The sequence below is a fragment of the Hippopotamus amphibius genome, chromosome 13 (genome assembly GCF_030028045.1).
Source record: "Hippopotamus amphibius kiboko isolate mHipAmp2 chromosome 13, mHipAmp2.hap2, whole genome shotgun sequence".
Lineage (NCBI taxonomy): Eukaryota > Metazoa > Chordata > Mammalia > Artiodactyla > Hippopotamidae > Hippopotamus > Hippopotamus amphibius.
The window spans coordinates 37,806,472-37,826,363 of NC_080198.1; the positions used below are offsets into that span (position 1 = coordinate 37,806,472).

Here is a 19,892-nt window from a genome sequence, read left to right on the forward strand (position 1 = left end):
GGGGCACCTTTGTGGAGGAGGCCACTGTCTTTGGACAGATTGGTGTGAACTCAGCCCTGGCCTCGCCAGTACTTTTGCAATTTTGCCTCTTCACTCTTTTAACTGTGAAAAGACAGGACTGTCACAGTTTGGGGGTTTGTTCCTCTGACTACACCTTCCCGTTTCAGAAACCATCCCAGAGACAGTCTGTAGGTTGTTTATATCAAGTCCTTTTATTCTGATACCACAGAATTACCTTGTCACAATACAGGGGGAGGGACACTGAAGTACCACGAGTTCTCACAGCACAGGAGGACGGCACACGATTCACAAGGTCATGTGGAGGACTCGGGTCATTGCACTTACAGCTGTAAACTTGTTTGTTTGACTTTGTACAGCACTCTTCCCCCCTCAAATAAAGAAGGAGAGAAGGAAAGAAAGGGAGAGAGGAAAGAAGGGAGGCAGGGAAGGAGTGAGGAGGAAGCAAAAACAAGACATGGAAGCTAGCAGAGGAAAGGCGCTGGGCGGCCACCACTCTCCAGGGCACTGCACTTAGAGAGACGGAGCTGATTGGATCCCAGAGGCCGAATGAGGCAGACACACACACACACACTCTCACACACTTGTTCACATGCATACACACACAATATCTCACGACTTCCATGGCTCTCCAGTGCCACCCCAGTGCACATGGCAGCAGGGCTGCTGGTACCCAGGGAGACAGAGATGATAACTCTGAGGAGTTTCAGTTGATCAGGCCTGTCCCTCTGACCTTGTCGGAGTCCACAATGACAAGTATTTACAGAACGGGGGGAGGGGGCATGAGGGCAAGGGAGGGGCCAACAGGCCAGGACCTTGTTGCCATGGCAAAGGATCTGCCTGGAGAACCCCCCACAGGCTCCAGAAGACAGGCCATAGTTGCTGCCACTGCTGCCCTCTCATCATGGGCCCTGAGACCACACTCTCTTCCCAAGGACTAAGTAGATGGTGGGGAAGGGGGTGTCACTGTGAATGCATTGGGCCCTGAAGTAGACAGAGGAAGCAATGCCCTTGCTCATGACACTGGGTGGGGGGAGAGTGTAGAGAAGGCCTGGACTGCATCCCGAGACCCCCTTGCCCATGTGGAGATGTCCTTGGTGCTCCCCACTGCCCAGGGCATTGAATGCTGGTCCCTCAGCTTCTGGCCCCCAGAGGCACAGCTGTATGTACACAAGGGCCAGGACACCTGTGGCCCAGAGGCCTGCTCCAGCCACCTTCACAAGGGGTGATGGCTACAGATGTGTCCCGTGGATACATTGAGGGGTGGGGAGTGGCAGAAATTTCAGACTCAGAGAGGCTGGCCAGAAAGGAGATTGCTGAAAAGCCTACATTTGAGAGCCTGAAACTAGCCTTGATGGAGGCTGACCTGCTGTCATCTCCCTGCCTATTCCCTGCTCCTGGTCCCATCCCTTCCTCTCTGAAGGGGTTTGTAGACCTTATAGGAAAGAATGATAAATGTAGACCCCTGAGAAATGCATGGTGCAAACCAGAGCACTCTGGAGGAGCCAGGCCTGGAGGGGTCGGGCAGCTGCCACCTGCCACACTCTTGGCTCAGTCATAGAGAAGCTGATGAGCAGTGGAATACTCAGGCTTCAGAGATAGGGGCTGGCAGGGAGTTTAGGTCCTGGAGACAAACGCAGAGAGTGTCACAACAGAACCTTCTGTAAGTTTTATTATTGAGAAGCTTCCCAAGAAACTCAGCTTGAAGCCACTGTCTATGTGAACACCCACTCTGATCCAAGATGACACTGTCTGCTGTGCTCACCACAAATGCCAAAGGTCCAGTTCTTCCTGGGCACTCTCTGGGCCCCTGGCTCCAGCCTAGATCTCCTGGCTCACAGACCTCTGAGCCTCCCAGCCACAGAGGAGAGGCATGGAGCAGGTGCAGTGAGGAGCTGGGGTTCTAGGACACAGCCAGGCCCCTCCCTTGGCCTCTGTCCCCCTGCCTACAGACGCAGCCCAGCTCTGCCCTTGAGCAGTGTCCCGCTGGGAAGAGGCGCCCAGATGTCTCTGGCTCCGGGCTGGGGTAAGGGGGAGAGATGGAAATCCTACAGCAAACCTTCTGAGCGTTCACGCGCCGCAGGCTCCCACCACATGTCTCCTCAGGGACATCGTGGTCAGAGAAGCCCGCGGGGGTGTGGGGCCTTGTACTGCCGGGCCCACAGCCTGGCATGCTCGGGCAGCAATTCTGGTGGGTCCTCACTAGCTCGTGCAGAAGTCAGCTAGCAGCACTCCTGAAGGAGATGTTCTGAGACAAAAAAGAACTCCAAGCAAGAGGGTTGAGCATTTAAACTGGATGAAATCGTGCAAAGAGGCCGCGAGCTGTGCATGCTCCGCTGCGGGACAGGCGGTGACTCGCCTGGCAGCAGCGAGTCCTGCCACAGGTCGAACATGCCACAGACTGAGAAGTTCACACACACGGTGGGAGCGGGGGAGGGGGAAGGGAGAGAGGGGTTTGATATGAGCATATCTATCCAGTTTCTCAATTGCATGTTTGCAATTAACTCCTTATACATAACACGGAATTTAATAAATATTAACAGTTGTCTTTGAGGGTTTATATTTCATTGCATAGAACGTTAGAGATGAGACTTGCGGCTGTGCCCAAGATGAAGGGAGGCCCCCAAGGGAAGGGAGGAACACTACCCAGTCCACCAGGTAGATGGACGGCGCCACACTCCCCAACGCAGGGCTCTGGGCCCTTCCGTCGGTTGGCAGAAGCCCTGGCCCCTCCGCTCTGAGCACGTCCACTGGTGATGGCTTAAGAAGGACTGGAGTTGCAAGGTAAACAGAGGCGGGCTGAGGGGCCTCCCTAGACCCCGCCCTGGGGTTGTGCTCTTGGTGGCCTGATGCCCACTATTGCTTCTAAGTCAACATTCTCCCTGTGCTGAGCAGGGGCAGAGCAGAGAGGAAACCAAACCATCAGTCACAAGGTGGTGGTGGAGGGGAGAGGCAAGGAGGTGAGCCGAGAGAGGGAAGAGAGAAGGGCAGGGCGGGGGGAGAAAGAAAAGAACAATGTTTATGAGGTATACACTTAAATCAAACTGAAATGATTAAGGCTGTTCTTGAAATCAAAAGAAATCCCCAGGTGTATGAACGAGGAGCCGGCTGGTCGAGACAATGGCGGTGCCGCTGGGATGCTCACGATGACTGGGGGGATGGCTTTGAAGATGGTGGCGGGCGTACTAGCACGCGGCCACCCATGGGCTGGGAGAAGCCTCAGCCGGTGCCCACGCTGCTTTTCGGTGCTATGGCCTCTTATTTCGGCGATGAGACAGTGTTAGGTCCTAATGTTCATAAAGTTCTCCCAATCCCACGCTAGCCACATGGAAGTCTGCTCCAGTGTCACCCAGGGGGCAGGGTGAGGGGGGCAGGGCCCTGTGGCCACGGAGGGATCCGGGCCAGCTGGAATGTGAAGGAAACGGAGCCCGGGGCCCCCAGCCCTCAGTCAAAGCCCCTCTCCAAGGCTGTGGAAAAACTTCTGGCATTGTGGATGGAGGGCAGCATCCGTCAAAAACAGGCAGCATGCGCCCAAACTCTGTGTATAACGCATTGGCAGTCTGGCTGGCCAGGCCACAGAAGGCGGCTGTGGGCAGAGCAGTAAGACTGCCGCGTGGCAGGGTCTCCAGAGAGGGTTCCTCCCTCCCAACGATGGCTACGCCTTGAAGCTTGTGCCCTGAGGAGAGCAGGGTCTCTGGAAAGACAATCACAGGTCCCCCTGGGCCAGTGGTCCCACTTGACCAGCAGATGCTTCACCCGGCAGCTGCTGTTAGAAAACATCCCGTCCTCAACTGAGGCCTGCCTGCCACGTCCCACCTGGTGTGAGTCTTTGGGCCAAGGGTTTGCCAGATTGTAGATGCTTGGAGGAGAAAAGGAGGGAGGTGGGAAGGAAAAAGGAAAGACAGAAGAATTTTGTCAAGAACTGTGGACAGCTGCTTCCCGCCCGCACTCTTTCCAGCTGTTGGCCACATGCTGCCGCCTGGCTCCTCCTCACCCCTGGGATCCCACCCTGTGGAGGCTGGCGGAGATGAGTGCTTGGGCAGGTCTGAGGTCATAAAGAGACAGTCAGGAAGAAAGAAGAATCAGGGTGGCCAGGAAGGGCCATTTCTTTAACACAAGTTGCTGTTTGTCTCCTAAGAGTGAGGGAGATGGGATTTTGTTTAAAATGACGAGCCTCTCCCAGCCCCCTTCTGAAATTTCCACAAAAAACACCAGGAGATGGACACTCACAGAAGCACTGACCACTTGGCCCAATCAGCCAAATGCCAGAACTTGAGGGAGATTCTTTTAATTACAAAGTTAGTGGTCTCAGTAGCCCATGCACATCGTGTGGCAGGACACAGAACAAAGCCACGCCAGTGGTTCTTTTCCCTCCCCGGTGACAGTGCCCTGACCCTACACTCAATGTGGGTCCTGCCACAGACCTGGTCCATAGGCTGCCCCTTCTTCCCCTCCCTTCAGCACAACTTCTGATTTCATATCTGTTTCAGGGCAACTCAGAGGAAACATCCGGCTGAGCGGGAAGGTGGCAGGGAGCCCGCTGTCGTGGGGTGAAGGCAGGAAGGACGCTGGGGTGCTGCACTGTGGCTACTCTAATTAGAATAAATTCCGGGCTCTTTACTTTGGCCTACAAAGCCCACCCCAGCTGGCTCCTGCCCCCTCCGACTTCACCCCGACCATCTCTCCCCTCCTCTGAGGCTCTGGCTGTGCTGGCCTTTTGTCTGTCCCTGGGGCCTGTCTACCCCATCAGAGCCTCTGCGGGTGCTGTTTCCTCCCCTGGGCACATCCCGCAGCAGCCTCTTCTCCTCCCTTGAGATTTACCTGTCGCTGACCATTTTCTCTACAGTGGACCCCTCTGTGCCATAACCCTGCTTCACTGGCTTCAGAACAGTTATAACCATCAGAAATTACCTTGTAATCTCATTTTTAAAAAACTTATTTATTCTCTGCCCCTCTTAGTGGGCTGTCAGCTTCAGAGGGCAGGGACTTGGTCTCCTTCCCTGCTGGAACCCCAGCGCTCAGAACAAGGCCCAGCGCCTACCTAGAGCCTGACAAACATTTATTGAATAAATGAATAAATGGATGGGAAACTGGACCTTTCCAGTCTCCCCACTGGTCCTCCAGAGACAGGTGGTCATTTTGACACTACACCCAGCTCCTTCCCACAAGCAGGCCAGGCCTGGACATGGGCCCCTGCTGGCCCCAGCGCTCCCTTGTGATTTGCTTGTTGAGTACCTGGCCCTGCCAAACACACCGTGAGAAGTACCCACACCTCCGTACTCTTAACAGTAGAAGTGGCAACAGAGGGGTAGGAGGAGGACCCCAAGGCTATGGAATGGGAGGAGGTGGTCCCTGGCTGTGCGCAGAGCAGCACCAACAGCCAGCCTATCCTCCCCACCATCCTGCATGATGTACCATTTCCTCCTTCCCACCCAGAGGCAAGGCCAGGTCCAGAGAAGGCTCTAGGCAGAGGCTTCTGATCCTGCTTTGGCCACTGCAGCCCAGAGAGAGCCAGGGCTCCCATCCTGAGGCCCTTCCACTCTCTCCCTGGGATGACCTGGTCTGGAGCTGAGAATCCTGTCTTGGTGACCTCCCTTTCCGCTCTGTCCCTTTCCTGTCTGCCTCTCTGCTCATTCTGCTTTTCCACTTTGCAGCTGTGGAAGCTGAACTCATCCTGTGAAGCCAATTGTATCGTGATATCACACCAAGGGCTGCTAAGCTCTGCAGGGTTTGGGACTCCAGCCTCATCTGAATGTCTGGAGACAATTACCAGCACTAGACCTCAGAGACAGGGCTTTGGAATCAGTGCCCTGTGTACAGACCCCAAGTTTTGGGGCACGGTTGGCTCTGCCGGGCCCTTCCCTGAGATGACTCCCTGAGTCATCTCAGCCAGCTCAGTTGTCTCTGCCTCCCAGGTAGCTGTTGGGCCCATCCCAGCTGAGGGAAGCCCACCGGGCCCCTCCTGGTTCACACTTGTAGGAACTGGGTCAGTCTGGTCAGCCAGGCCTTGGCCGCTCACTCCCTCCTCTGCCCCACCCCACCCTGGTCCTGATACTCACTGTTATACGCAGAGTCCAGAGCTGTGCCCAGGCCTCTGACTCCAGAGATTTTTCCACAGCAATGATATCATCTCCCTTCATTTCTTCAAGAGCCTGTGGAGCATTTACAGAGGAGGGCTGGGAGGCGCTGTATCCCCGGGTAACCCACCTACAACCTCATGTCAACTCATAGCTTTAAGAGCCCTGCTCGGGGCTTGGGGGAGGTGGAAGAGGACAAAGCGACAGCCCTGGCCTCCCTTTGCTGGGGCCTCTACTGTGTTGGCCTCATGTTGGGATCTCTGTGCACAGGGTCCCTTTTCCTCTTCCTCCTCCCACACTCATAGCGGAAGACACTGCCGCTCTGGCCACGTCACCCACTGCTGAGGGCCATGTTCGTCCCAGAAGACCCCGCAGGACTTAAGAGCCTTGACTCACGCGCCGCAGGCCTTTCCCAGGGGAAGGTGGGTACAGCTGCTCATACTCACCCCGCAGGGCATGGTCACCAGAAGGAGGAGAATTTTTTGCCAAAAGCAGACACAGCTGTGACATAGAAAAAAGGAGAGGTGTCAGGAAATTGGGCTAGGCTCCCTCCTAGTCGAGGCCATTTGGCACAGTGAAGCCAAGCTCAGCTTGAGGGGCAGGGACCACCCAGAGAACCAGTAGGCAACAGCAGGTGGGCCATCAGGCTGGCCTGTACCTGAGTGACTGAGCCCCAAACCATTCCCCAGACCCGACCTCTGCCAGAGTAGGGCCCTGGAGCAGCTGTGCAACCACGGACCTGGCCGTAAGCAGTGCGTACCTTCCGTCAGCTTGCCGGCTTGCTCTGCTGCCCCACCAGGGAGGATCTTGGAGAGCACGCTCTCCCCATCGGCACCCGGCTGGCCGGCAGGAGCCCCTGGGGTGCCTCCAGGCCTGGCTCCGGCCTTCATACCTAGGGGTAAAGAAACCACCATCACGAGCCGCGCTTGGCCTGGCTCTTCAGGGTCTGAGTGGGAGAGCAGCGGCGAGGGAACCTGAACACGGGGTACACTGGGAGGCGGAGGGTGAGGAGGAGGATAGAGAAATAAAGAGAGGAAGGTAAGAATGGGAAGAAAAGGGGTGGGAAGAAGCAGAAAAAGAGGAAATTGAGGAAGACAAAGAGGGAGAAAGGGAGCACAAGGCAGAGGAAGATGGGAAGGCAGAGAAGTGGGAAGGGGAAGGAAGGCGAGAGTGAGAAGCATTGGTCCTGGCCCCGTGCTCACCAACCCCTACCAGGCTCCCGGCCCAGAGCTGCCTGGGCCCTAAGGACCCAGGGCTGGTGACCACTGGCTCATTCTAACCCCAGGTTCGTTTCTGCTGGGGAGGCCTGCAATGCACTGGGCACCTTCTCAGGGAGCAGGGAGGGCACGCAGTGTGGGGGAGCTCCGGCTGCCAGTCAGTGCAGGCAGAGGGCAGCCCAGGTACTCCGGGTCATAGCCAAGGGCGCCCAAAGGCAGGCTCACCTGCAGGTCCAGGTCCTGGTGGTGGCTGGGCCTGAGGAGGTCTCCCCTGCTGGGGTGCTTTGGGGGTCCCTTTAGAGCCGTTCGCCTGTTCTGCCTGTGGCTGCAACACAGAACCCATCGCTGAGCTACCGCCCATCAACTCTGCCCAGCCTGAAACCAAGCTGCAGTCCCAGCATCCACCCTGGGGAGGATCCATGTACTGGAGCCCTACTTACTGGTCCTGATGGCTGGGGGCCTGTGGCTGTCGAGGGGCCTGTCTGAGGCTTCCCTGCTGGCTGGCTGGTAGCAGGGGCTGGACCCCGGGCAGCTGGCTGGCCCTGCTGCTGCAGCCGAGCCTGCGATGGGGCCTGCTGTGGGGGCTGTAGCCCGAGACTTTGCTGCTGCTGCTGCTGTGTCTGCGGCTGGCGTGATGCTGTTGCTGAGGGTGTCTGCCTGGATGGAGGCAGTTGTGACTGCTGTGGCCCCGGAGCTGCCTGCCGGCCTTGCGGCTGTGGCTGGGGTTCTGGCTTGGGCTGCAGTGCAGTGGGCCCTGAGTGGGCCTGCCGGGAGCCCTTCTTGCTCTCAGAGGCATGATGGTACGCTGACGGAACACGGGATGGCTGTGAATATTCAGCGGAGCTGGGGTACCCAGGCTGACCCTTCTTCTGCGTGGCCGGGGCAGGGCTGGGCTGAGGGTGAGGCCGGGCCTCATGGCGACCCAGGTCCCGAACGTGTGGTTTGGCAGCACGCCGGCTGGGCTCCTCGCCAGCGTGGCGGCCTGAGTGCCGCCCGTGGTCACCGTGGTGTCGGTGTTCCTTGGCTGAGGCGTGGCGGCCCGGACCACCCTCATCGTGTGGCCACAGGCCCTCCTCGGGGGGCTCATCGTAGTCGTGGTAGCCGTGCCTGCCAGGGCCTCGCTTCTGGGAGGAGGAGACTGCGTGGCCCCCGTGGTGCCTGAACCGGTCAGAGCGGGCATCCCGGGGCTTATCAAACCAGTCTGTCTCCTCCTGGCCCAGGTGATACGCTTCAGAGACCAAAAACAGAACACCATCAACCCCCGGGTGGGCCGCAGCGGGAGGCCCAGCTGAAGCCATGCAAGGAAAACAGAGGGTGGGCGCCACAGCCACAAGCGTAACGCCAGGCCCCCAGCCCCACCCCCCCACCACCGGGCCAGGGCGCAGGTGCAGCAGGCAGGAAGGGCAGCCTGCAGCAGGGCCCCCTGGGTGAGGCGCCAGGCCAGGCCCCACTGGGACATCTCAGGGCTCAGGGGCCCACGGGCAGGCAGGCCCCCCAGCTGCTGAGCATCTGCAGAAATCACCCCCAGCTGCCATTACCTTCGCTGTCGGAAACTACGCAGTGGGAGTCATCCAGGATGTAGCCCTCCTCACGCTTATACGCGTGGGCCCGCGATCCATCCTTGACGTGTTCCTGGACGTCAGGCATGGAGTGGCTGGAGCAGAACTGCGGGCAGGTGTCCCCCGGGGGGAGGGTGCCCCCAGCAGGGCGGGGCCGCCCCAAGGGGCTGACGGGGCTCTCCTCTTCAGAGGCCTGGCTCCGCACGGGGGGCCGAGTCCGGCCGTGGGCCATGCTCAGAGACGAGGGCTTGGGGCCCGCTTTTTGAAGTCGCTCCACAGCCTCCCGTTCCCGCTCATATCCCTTGGCCCGGCCACTGAAGTCATGGCTGGACAGCTTCTCCCCGCTGCAGGCAGAGGCCGCCCGGGACCGGCTGCTCCCACCGTACACGCGGTCATCCTCCTCCACCAGGTCCCGGCTGGACACCCCATAGTACCTCTGCTGCTCGTACACATTCTTCTTGAGCCCATAGGTGATTTCGTCCTGGAACTTCCTGCCCCGAGAGGCCAGGCTACTGCTGACTGCAGGGGAGGGGTAGGAGGCCAGGTCTGACTCCACATCCTTGGCCTCTTCAATAGGTGAGAACTTGGAGATCTTTTGCTCCATACCCTGCTTCCGGTGCTTGCTGCGCTTTGATGAGACGGCAGCCGGGGCCAGGCTCTTGGAGGGATGCTTGGGCCCCACAGGGCCTGGACTATACTTCTCTGCTCGAGCCCCATGTCTGTAATCACTCTCGCTGTAATAGTGGGTGCTGGCTGGTCGGCCATTGCTCTCCACGCTCCGGTGATGGCCGCCCTTCCCACGGGGGTCATAGGAGTCCTCCTCGGATTCCTCCTCCCCTCTGGTATAGCAGCAGGGCAGTGTGGGCCCGTCAAGGACAGCTGGTTCTCCTGGCTCTTTCCCTGGACGCCCACTGCTGCTCGGCCCCAGGGGCTCCAGCCGCTGGCTGTCAGGGGCAGTGGAGGCGCTGTCCTTGGTCAGCTCACTGATGTCATCGATCATCACATAGTTCCGGGGGACATTCTGCTCCAGGCTGGTGTAGTGTGAGTCAGGGGGGTATGTGGGGGCGGGGCTCAGGTTCACACCGCTACGGTCATTGGCCCGAGGCAGCGCAGGGGCCTTGCCTTGTTCATAGCTGCTGCTTCCTGCTGGGCCGCTGTAGCTGGTTTCAGATGGGGCTGAAGTCATGGCCACGACGGGGCTGGCGATCACCTCGTAGTTGGTAGGCACCTTCTGCTCCAAGTCAGCTAGTGATGTCTGGCGTGGCTTCTGGTGGGGGGCACGGCTGTCAGTAGGGACTGGGAAAAGGGTGCCCTGTGTTGTTGGCATGGGTGTTTGGGCCGTATAATGGCCTGTGGGACGGAAAGCCTGCTGGCTTGGCAGGCCAGGCTCAGCGGGGTAACTGGCGCCGGGAGGAAAGGCAGGTGCTGGGTACGTGCTGGAGCTAGGGTAGGTGGGTGCTTGGTGGGCTGGGAATCCATTCTGAGTTGGCCCACCGCTGCCTGCAGTGTACTGTGGCGACGGAGGTGGGAACCGGGGCTGCTGGAAAGCAGCGGGGCCGGAGGGAGTGGCAGGAGCAGCAGCAGTGACAGGGAAGTCTGCGTACTGGCCACCTGGAGTGGCACAGCCCTGGAGCCGCAGCTGGTTGAGCTCACTGTCCGACAGGTAGTCGCGATGCTCACTGAGACCACGCAAGGGTGGGTAGTCACGACCACCCCGGTCTTTGGCCAAAGATTCTTTGCGCTGGGTAATGCCCAGCTCCAGGTACTTGAGCTTGGCGTCAATCTCCTTCTCCTCCTCATCCAGCTCTGCCTGCTTCTTGCGCAGCTTGGTGGACTCATGCTCCACCAGCCGCAGGTCCCGGTCCAGCTCCCGGAGCAGGCTGGCCTTGGTGGCAGGGACAGCGGTGGGCCCCACCAGCCCACGCTGCAGCAGGCTGGCCGCATACAGCTGTGGGGGAGCCTGGCCAGCCAGGGGCAGGTGAGCCTCCTCTGGAGGGGGGCTGGGCAGTGTCCGCTTCACCTTGCGGACCAGGCCGTTGGGTGGCAGCGCCGACACCTGAGACAGAGGGAAGGGCGGGCAGCACTGAGACCCAAGGTGTGGGTGGCTTGGCGGAGCACAGGGTAGAAGAGCCCTGGCCTAGGTCGGGGCAGGGGCCGGGCTCCACACGGTCAGCATCCTGATTCACCAGGCAGCCTCAAGGGCTTGCCCTGCCCACCCACTGGCCTTGGAGGGAGGGCCTGTGATCCTCTTACGGGACTTCTCCTTCCCAGAGCTCGGAGCAGTGGGAGGGGAGGAAGGAGCAGATGCCCCTCTGTGCTGGTGTCTAGTCCTGGCCTGGCACGCAGCACATCTCCAGCAGGCTTGCCCCCCTCTGCCTCCCACTGAGTGTCCTGAGGTGAGGAGAGTACAGGTCTGGCTCTGGGTTTGGGTCCTAGCAGCTGGCAGGGGCCAAGGGCAGGGGAGGACCATGGACAGGAATGGAGGGGGTCCTGGGCCCATTAGGTTCCCTAGAGGATCATGGCCAGGGGTGCCTGCTGACTGGATGTCAGGTGCCGCAGGCTCCGAGTCTTTTTCTGCCTCCTGCCCTCCTCCTCTCTAAAGTGAAATGTAATTCAGCTGCCTGTCCACTCCCCTCCTCCTGTGGCCCTGCACCACCCTCTGCCAAAATGTGCTCTTGGCCTGGCCCAGCTCCCTCCGCATCCCTGCCAGCGCACTGCTCTCGGAGGGTCTCTCCAGCCCTCCCTCTGGCTCCCTGGCTTCCTGGTCAGGGTTCCCTAACATGTTTTCTGTGGGGCCCTCTTCGCCTGCCCGATGCTCCACGCTGCCTCAAGGACCACACTGCCAGAAGTCGTGCCCTTGGTCCTCCCATTGTCTCCAGCTCCCAGGCCTCTGGGTTTTATGGACCACCCAAATCCCCTAAATACACTGGGGACTGACGTCGGGCTTCTTACGTTTTACCTTGCCAAGCAACTACATGAAGATCTCCCACCTACTCTCACCACATGTCATAAAGCAAATGATAACGTGTCCCTAAACCTCAGGATGAAGGTTGGCCTTTGATGGAACGGAATAAACTTCTCTCCCTGAACGCCTCACTCTGTTGTCCATCTTTTGTCATTTTGGTCTCACACCACGAGTGCCCATCGTGGCACGGCCCCGTATGGCTAGCCCATGGGACCTCTGTGCCGACCCTAGCATGGAGCCAAGACAACCCGCCTCTCTGACCTACCCGCCCTGCCACACCAGCCTCCTGATCACCCCCCAACTCCTCTGGCTTGCACATACCAGGGGTCTCCGCTACCCAGATTCACCTCCACAACCCCACCCCTCGAGGCCTCACCTCTCTCCTCTCTGCATCACACCCAGAGAACAGGTAAATATACCTCACAATGCCTCTGGCTCCTATGTGCTCTCCCCAGGGCCACTGTGCAGTCAATTCTTTCAATCCACCTGCCCCATTCTGCCCAGGAAGCTTTCTAAGATACCCATCTTGTCCTGTCTCACCTGCCTGAAATACCCAGACGCTCCAAGGGCCTTTAAGAAGAGCCCACCCCTCTTGGCCGGGCACTCAAAGTCCTTGGTGTCAGGCCCTCGCAACCCCCATCTTCCTAACATGGAAGGCCACCTCTCATAGTCCCAGGACATCACTGGCAACTAAAGCAACAGACAAGGGTAAGTTTAGACTCCAAGAGCCCCCATCTAGGGGAGCAGACAGGTGCGTAAACAGATTTGCTGAGATAGGGGCATGGGACAAGATGAGGCAGAGAGCACGCTGCAGCCCACGGGGATGGGCCTTGAATGGCAGTCCAAGGGGCTCGGGCTTCCTATGGGGCAAGGGGAGCCAGACCGGGGCTGGGGAGCGGGGAGCAGCCCAGCTAGGTCCGTGTTACTGATTTTCTCAGGAAACATCCAAGGAAGAGCTTTGGAGTAGGAGGGGCCCAGGCTGGAGGGGAGAGCTGAGGAGGCCTGAAGGGGGAGGCAGCAGGGACTGGACTAGATATGGGCTGTGAAGAGGCAGTTTCTAGCAGGGTCTGGATGGCTGTGGGGGCCCAAGTGTGAGTGTGTTTTGCCCAGGATGTCCCTGCCGGGCTGCGGGCTCCACCGGATGTGCGTGGAGATGCACATCCATTCCTAGACTCCTAGCTCTGGGCCTCGGAGCTGGAGGTGACTCCACCCACCCCAGGAGACGCCCCTCCCTGTGGGGCCCCCAGGCTAGGCAGAGACCCCTGTCCCACCCTGGACCAGCCCCTGTGCCCATACCTGGCTACCCAGTCCCCCCTGGTGCTGGTAGAGGGAGAACCTCTCTTTGGCAGACTCCTCGGCGGTGGGGCTGAGGGGCTTAGGGTCAGACAGGGACCGCTGCAGGGTCTTCATGGGGCGCGGCAGCGTCTGCTGGCGGAGAGCGCTGTCAGCCGTGAAGTGCTTCTGGGGACTCACGTGAGCCTTGTTCAGCCTCTCACTGGAAGCAAACGAGGTGTCCAGGAGCCGGTGTGGGGACAGGGGTGAGACTGGTGAATAGAGGACCTGGGGAGACTTGGGAGGCTGGCGGCTCACAAGCTGCGAGAGCGACTCCTGGGGTAGGTGGGCCTGGTATCCAATCTCCAAGGGATCCGGCTTCTTTTTTTCGAATCTGCCCAGGGGCCCTGGGGTGACGATCTGGATGCCAGGCAGGTAGGGGCTGATGGCGGTTGGCCCTACAAGCTGAGGCGCAGCCACAGCCTGGGCCTGCCCATCCGGCTCCGTCTGGCAGGCCAGGCTCTCCCCGCGCCCAGTCTTCTCTGGCGCCGATATGTACCTGACGATCTCCACCTTGGGGTCGGTGGCGGCTGTGATGTGGATGGCTGGAGAGACTCTGGGCAGCGGGTCGGGCTCCGTCTGCACGGAGCAGTCGCTGATGGTCTGGATGCCCACGCTGCTCACGGCCCTCGTGGCAGGGGCGGCAGCGGCTGACGAGGCAGCAGCATCGTGCTTGCTGTCGGAGCCGGAATCTGAGTGGCGGGAAAGACGGGATCTGCGGCGGCGCACCGGCTGCTCCCACTCGGCGCTGTCCTCGTCGTCTGTCTGCACGCTGCAGTCAGCACTGCGCCGTGCCCGGCGCCGCCGGGTCAGGAGGTAGCGGCCCTCTCCCTCCTCGTCGTCCGTCTGCACGCTGCTGTCTGCAATCCTCCTGACCGCACAGGGCTCAGGCCCCGACTCCGGCTCGCACACGTCCCGCAGGCGTGGCATGGAGTGCCGCTTCTTGAGGCCACCGCGGCCTGCCTCCCACGGCTCCTCCGTCTGCAGTGACATGTCCGAGGCGGAGCTGGGGAGACCCCGGTGCGACGCGGGCTCACGAGGTTGCCCAGGCCCCTCAGGCCCGGGCACGGCGATGAAGGCCGCGCGGGTCAGGGGTGGCCAGTACTGGCCATTCTGCGCCAGCTCTGTGGCAGCTGGGAGAGGCCCTCGACCAGGTGCCTCACCGGCCACAGGGAAGGGGGCCTTCTGCCGCTGCTTCTGTTCCTCTAGCTGCTGCTGCAGCTGTTGCTGCAGCTGCTGGATCTGCTCCAGCTGCAGACGCTGCTGTGCCAGCTGCTCCCGCTGCAGGGCAAACTGAGCCTGCCGTTCCTCTTGCTGCTGCTGCAGCACGTGGTGCTTGATGGTCTGCAGCTCCTGCAACTCCCGCTGCACCAGCAGCTGCTCTTCCTCTCGGTGCCTCTGCAGCTCCACACGCTGCCGCTCCAGCTCCTCCTGCAGCCGCAGCTGCCGCAGCGTTTCCAGCTCCACCCGCTCTCGCTCCAGCTGGAGCAGCTGCTCCTGCTGCCGCCGCTGCCTCTCCTCCTGCGACGCTTCCTCCTTCTCCAGCCCTGGCCGGCTGAGGGCCCCGCTGCTGCCCCCAGGAGTAGCATCCACCGGCGGCTTCTGGCCGGCCGCTGGGGCTGGGGCCGGGGCTGCTACAGCCTCCTTGACAGCAGCAGGGGTGGCCGTGGAAAGAGGCTCTTCCCGAGCAGCCCTTGCTGGCAGCTCTGGCCTTGGCGGTCCCCCAGTCCCCGGGGCCTTGGCAGTGGCGGGCTTCCCCAGGTAGACGGGACCCTCAGCAGGTAGAACGCTGGAAGCAGTGGGGAATCTACTTGGTACAGGATATCGGTACAGCCCTGCGGGCCCAAGAGGTACCCGGGGGGCAATCGTGGGCACGCGTGTCAGGCTGGCGAGCGGCACGGCTGTGACTCCACCGGATGCGTAAGGCCTGTACATGCCGCCACGCACCAGGGGCCGCAGCACCGAGGCAGGCTGCGTGGTGATGGGCAGTGTTGCAGCAATTGGGGTGTTGATAGTCGAGTAGATCATGCCGTCGGCTGCACGCACCGTGGCTGTGGATGGCAGAAGCTGTCTGACTGCTGGTCCCTGGCCTGCTGTAGGCCTGTACTGGGCCAGGTTCCCAGGACTCGGGTGGCCCTCTGGGAAGGTGGGATTCCCAAGGAGGCCAGGTCTGAGGGGGGCCAGACCTTGCGGGACACTGAGCCTGGGCTGGGGCTGATACTGCATGAGGTCAGGGCCACCACCACCGCTGCCATGCCGTCCTCCGTACTGGTCCATGGAGTTGAGGGCAGCGCACATACGGCTGATCTCACGGGCTGTGGTCGCACTGTACTGCGCCAGGCTGGCCTCCTGGAAGCCAGCCGCATCTCCCCGTGGGCCATACCTGTGGTCTGAGTAGATGTTTGACACTGAGCTGTAGCGCCGCATGGGAAGCGGGTGAGTCAAAAGGTCTGTGGGATGACGCAGGTCCGTGAATGAACCATACTGCAAGCCCTGCCCAAGGTAGCGTCCATCTGCAAAGCCCAGGCTGTAGGAGTGCTTCAGTGAGCGGAGGTCCATGGCCGAGTCTCGTCCAGGGCCCTGGGAGAGCTGCCCAATCCTGTGCGCGTGGTAGTTGAGGCCAGCCTCAGCCAAATTGGTGTCGGACATGGAGGAGTACAGCCTGCCAGGGAGGCCCTGTGGGTACGGCCTCTGTTCCTCATGGGGCCCAGGTACCCCGACCACCTGTGCCTGGTAGGGGGGCGGCTCGGGAGGCTCAGGGTCCCGGGGACTGTAGAAGGGGCCACTGCTTTGGCCGGGTGGGATGACATCTGCCACACTCTTCTCAGGTGCGCTGGGGGCGGGGTGGAAGGTGCCTGTGCAGCTACTGCCAAAGGGGAACTTGTAGACCATGTCACAGCACGCCAGCTGGCTCTCGGGCCTCATCCCAGTGAGGTCCAGGGCACCTGCCGGCTCCTCTGGGAGCAGTGTGGTCACAGCGCCTGCTGGGCCTTCTCCCATCTGCACCACCACTGTATGTGGTTTCCTGGCACCTGGCAGGGCATGTGACCGCAGCTCTGCAGGGGCAGCCCGATGCGGTTCGGTACCAGGCTCTGGCGCTGGGCCTGACTTGAGGCCAACACTCTGGGCAGTGCCCACCTGAGTGATCAAAACATCCCTTCTGGCCAGAGGCGCTACCTGGTTGGGCAGGTTATACCTGGCAAACTTGGCCTCCCTGGGTCTTCCTCTGGGCCCACCACGGTATGGGGCAGTCTGGACGGCCTGCTCTACCTGCTTGACCTGGGCCAGGCACACAGGGCTACCTGCACCCTGGCCAAAGTCAAGCCGGCTCTGGAAGGGGTCTCCATAGACCACAGGCTGCTTCTGCTGAGCCATGAGCACAGATGAGGCCATGGTGATGCTCACGGTGGTGGCGGTGCTGAGGAAGGCATGGGTCTGCTCCTGGGCATTAAGGTTGATAACCAAAGGCTGCACGGCAGTCGACTGCCGTCCTGGGATTGGATCCAGAGCAAGGCCATACTTCCTCGCTTCTACAGCAAGAGAGGTCAGGTCCATGCCCTGGTCGGTGAGGATGATGGGCGTGGGCTTGATGGCTGTGCGAAGGTCTACCACAGCACTGCCAGGGGGCCTGGGGCCGGGCTCGACCCTAGATGTTCCAGGGACGGAGGAGATCCGGCACAGGGAGATGTTTTCGGCAGGGAGAGCGCCCCAGCCGTACAGTGCCAGGGGCCCATCTGCACCAGCACTGGGTGCCCGCGGGAAGCCAGGTGGCCCAGGTGGCTCTGGAGGCAGCTGAGACACACTCAGAGGAGTTGTCTGGCTGTAGCTGTGGGCTGTGGGCTGGGTGTCCATGGGTGAGCACACTGGGGAGGTGGAGGCACTGGCATGGACCATCTTGGTCTGGCTGGAGGCCTCTGATGCCAGCGTGATGACCATAATGGGGGGATCATGAGAGGACTGCTGCCATACCAGGCGAGGCGTGCTGGGCCGGTGTGGTGTTTGTGTGCCCTGAGCCACCGTGGGTGTTGCGGGGGGGGCACCAGGGCTCCGTGGCATATCTGAGGCAGGGGCTGGGCTTGGCGTCTGTGTAGAGAACTCTGCCGTGGCCCTTGGGCCCAGCTTGCCAGGGGAGAACGTGGGACTCTCTGAGGGAGAAGATGGAGAGAGAGGGGGGCTGGAGCCTGCAAAGTAGGAGTACCCCCGGCAGGTCTGCGGGGCGCCACCCTCGCCATCACTCACACTCAGGGGCTGCTCTCTGGCAGCCCGTCCGCTGACAGCGGGGCCACGGGGGGCTGGGGGTAGCTCCTCAGTCTGAGACCCATAGTTTGCCGTGGTTGGGCTCTGTCCATAGCTGTGGCCTGCGGAGGAGGGTGAAGGGCTGCGCGCAGAGCCTGCTGGGGAAGTCGGAGGCACGTACCCTCGTGCCAGGCCAGCTGGAGCAGGGGCCGCAGCTGTGGAGGCTGGGGTCCCAGGGCCCTGGGCAAAGGATATGCCTACTTCCTTGGAGGCAGAGCTGGGGGAGGCAGGAGAGCTATGCAGCTTGAGGGGCTCCTGAGGCTCCTTTGCAAAGTGCTGAGTAACACGGACATCAGGAATGACGCGACCCCCACTGCTGTCGGAGGAGCTGGAGGTGGAGAAGGACACAGGGGCGGCGAGCTGGGTGGGACTGGTACCGGGGGTGAGCGGGCCGCCATTTTGCTTCATTGGGTCCATGTATGCGCTCTCGGCATTCAGAAACTGTTTCTGCTTCTTCCTGTCCTCAGCAAAAACCAGGTCCCGTGAGGAGGCCTGATGCATGCGGGCGATGCTCTGTGACGTCTGAAGGATCTCCTGGTACACGGCTGCTCCCAGGCCAGCTGGCGTGCCCTCCGAGGCCGGCTGAGCAGCCCCGCCATAGTCACGGTCTGGGGTGTCCTGGTATTCAAAGGAAGCCTGGCTCCGGGGGCCTACGGGCTGCGAGGGGCCACCATGGGGCCCGCGGCCCCCTGCTGCCTGGCCCTGCTGCCGCTGGAGCAGCTCGGCCTTCCGCATCATCTCCTCATAGGCCTCCTCGGCGCTCTTGAGGGGCCGGCCGGAACTGGGAGTGGTGGCGCTGCCCGAAGGCGTCTCGGTTGGAGAGTAGAGGGACATGAAGGTGGGCAGGTTGTACGCGCTGCCTGACTTGTAGAGCCGGGTGGGGCCCCCATCCAGGGCTTCAGCCTCCGAGTCAAGGGAGGGTGAGGGCGAGTACTCGGAGCAGGAGGAGCGATGTAGCTCCTCCATCTCGGCCGCCTGCCTCAGTTCCTCCGTGGGGGAGGCATCCTCAATGGGCGACAGGTTGCTGGGGGGGGTCTTGGAGCGCTCACGCCGCCGCTGGGCCCGCAGCTCCTCCTTGTCTCGCCGGGTCTTGCGGGCCGTGCTGCGGATGCGCTGCTGCTCCACCTCTCGCATCTTCTCCTGCTCGCGCAACAGCTCCTCCTCCTCCCGCAGCTCCTCCTCCTCTGAGGAGTCCTCGATGGTGGGCAGCAAGGGCCCATGTGCGCGGTGCCGGGCCTTGCGCTGCTGCTTGGCTTCTTCCAGCCGCTGCCGGCGGCTGGGGCTGCTGTCGCTGTCCTCCTCGAGCGAGGACAGGGAGGTGGGCGAGGTGCCCGACGTGTAGCTGGGCGTGGAGGCCGGCAGTGTGGAGGAGTGCTCCCCACGGGAGCGGTCCTCGGGGGAGCCCGTCAGGCTCTCCATCTCCAGCTCGGGCTCCCGGTCCAGGCTGGGGTCGGGGCCTTGGCCCAGGTCCAGCTCCTGGCCGTAGCCGCCGGTGCTGTTGAGCTCGATGGTCTTGAAGCGGCGGAGCCCGCCCTGCAGGGCCCCAGCGCCGTCCGCAGCCTCGGCTGGGCCCGCCTCGGAAAGCAGCTCCTCGTAGGCCGTGGTGGCGCTGTGGGGCAGGCGCCTCTTGGGCAGCGCCCCTGGCTCTTGGCTGGGCCCGGGCCTGGGCCGGGGGCCGCCCTTCTGGGAAGCATGGTGGGCCGGGCCGGGCCCGGGGGCGGCGGCGCCATCCTCCTCCAGGTTGTCTTCCTCGGCGCTCATCTCCAGGATCTGCTGCCGCATGAACTCCTCCTCGGTCAGTCCCGCTGCCTGGGCTGGGGGCTGGGGTGGGAGAGGGGACAGGCCACCCTCACTGCTGTCCTCCACGTAGTCGTGCCTCAGCTGGCTGCCGAAGTCGTCTGAGGACTCGGCCGCATCCTGCCGCTCCCTCTGGCGCCCCCACTCCAGAGAGTCTTCCTCCTCCTCCAGGATATCCTCCAGCTCCTCATCAGAGTTGAAGGCCTCGGGCATGATGGACAAGGAGCGGGGCCGCCGCTTCTGCTCCTCACCGCTGCCGCAGGGCGGCTTGCTCCGCGGGCCACTGGGGGCCGGGCCCTGGGCCTCCAGCGAAGGCCGCATGCCACTCCCCACCTTGTGGAGCTCGGAGGGGCTGGGCGGGCGTGCCCCTGCCACCCCTGCACTGTCCAGCTGCTCCACCTCCTGCTGCACAATGCCTGTGATCTCACTTTGGGAGCTGGAGACACCATCGGAGGAATAGCCTGTATCGCTGAGGCTCTGTGGGCTCCGAGACAGGTCCTGAGGGTAGGCCTTGCCCACCGGCTCCTGCAGCAGGGGGAGAAGCAGATGCTGACTCCCCATGCAGACAGCTCGTGCGGGACTCCAGCCCTCTCCGTCAACCCCAGGGCCCTGGGGAAGGGGGCGTCCACCT

At 61.7% G+C, this 19,892-nt stretch overlaps 1 protein-coding gene across 1 annotated transcript in view; it reads right to left on the reverse strand.

The window, feature by feature from the left end:
• Nucleotides 1-189: 189 nt before the first annotated feature.
• BSN (bassoon presynaptic cytomatrix protein) overlaps nucleotides 190-19,892 on the reverse strand; it is a 99,618-nt gene continuing 79,915 nt past the window's right edge. Inside the window, exons 5-12 of the mRNA XM_057706685.1 lie at nucleotides 13,133-19,786; nucleotides 8,851-10,927; nucleotides 7,753-8,540; nucleotides 7,538-7,637; nucleotides 6,856-6,987; nucleotides 6,542-6,596; nucleotides 6,078-6,170; nucleotides 190-3,877 (exon numbers count right to left, since the gene is read on the reverse strand). Coding sequence (XP_057562668.1) covers nucleotides 6,556-6,596; nucleotides 6,856-6,987; nucleotides 7,538-7,637; nucleotides 7,753-8,540; nucleotides 8,851-10,927; nucleotides 13,133-19,786 — 9,792 coding nt within the window. The 3' untranslated portion in view covers nucleotides 190-3,877; nucleotides 6,078-6,170; nucleotides 6,542-6,555. The remainder of the gene's footprint in view (nucleotides 3,878-6,077; nucleotides 6,171-6,541; nucleotides 6,597-6,855; nucleotides 6,988-7,537; nucleotides 7,638-7,752; nucleotides 8,541-8,850; nucleotides 10,928-13,132; nucleotides 19,787-19,892) is intronic.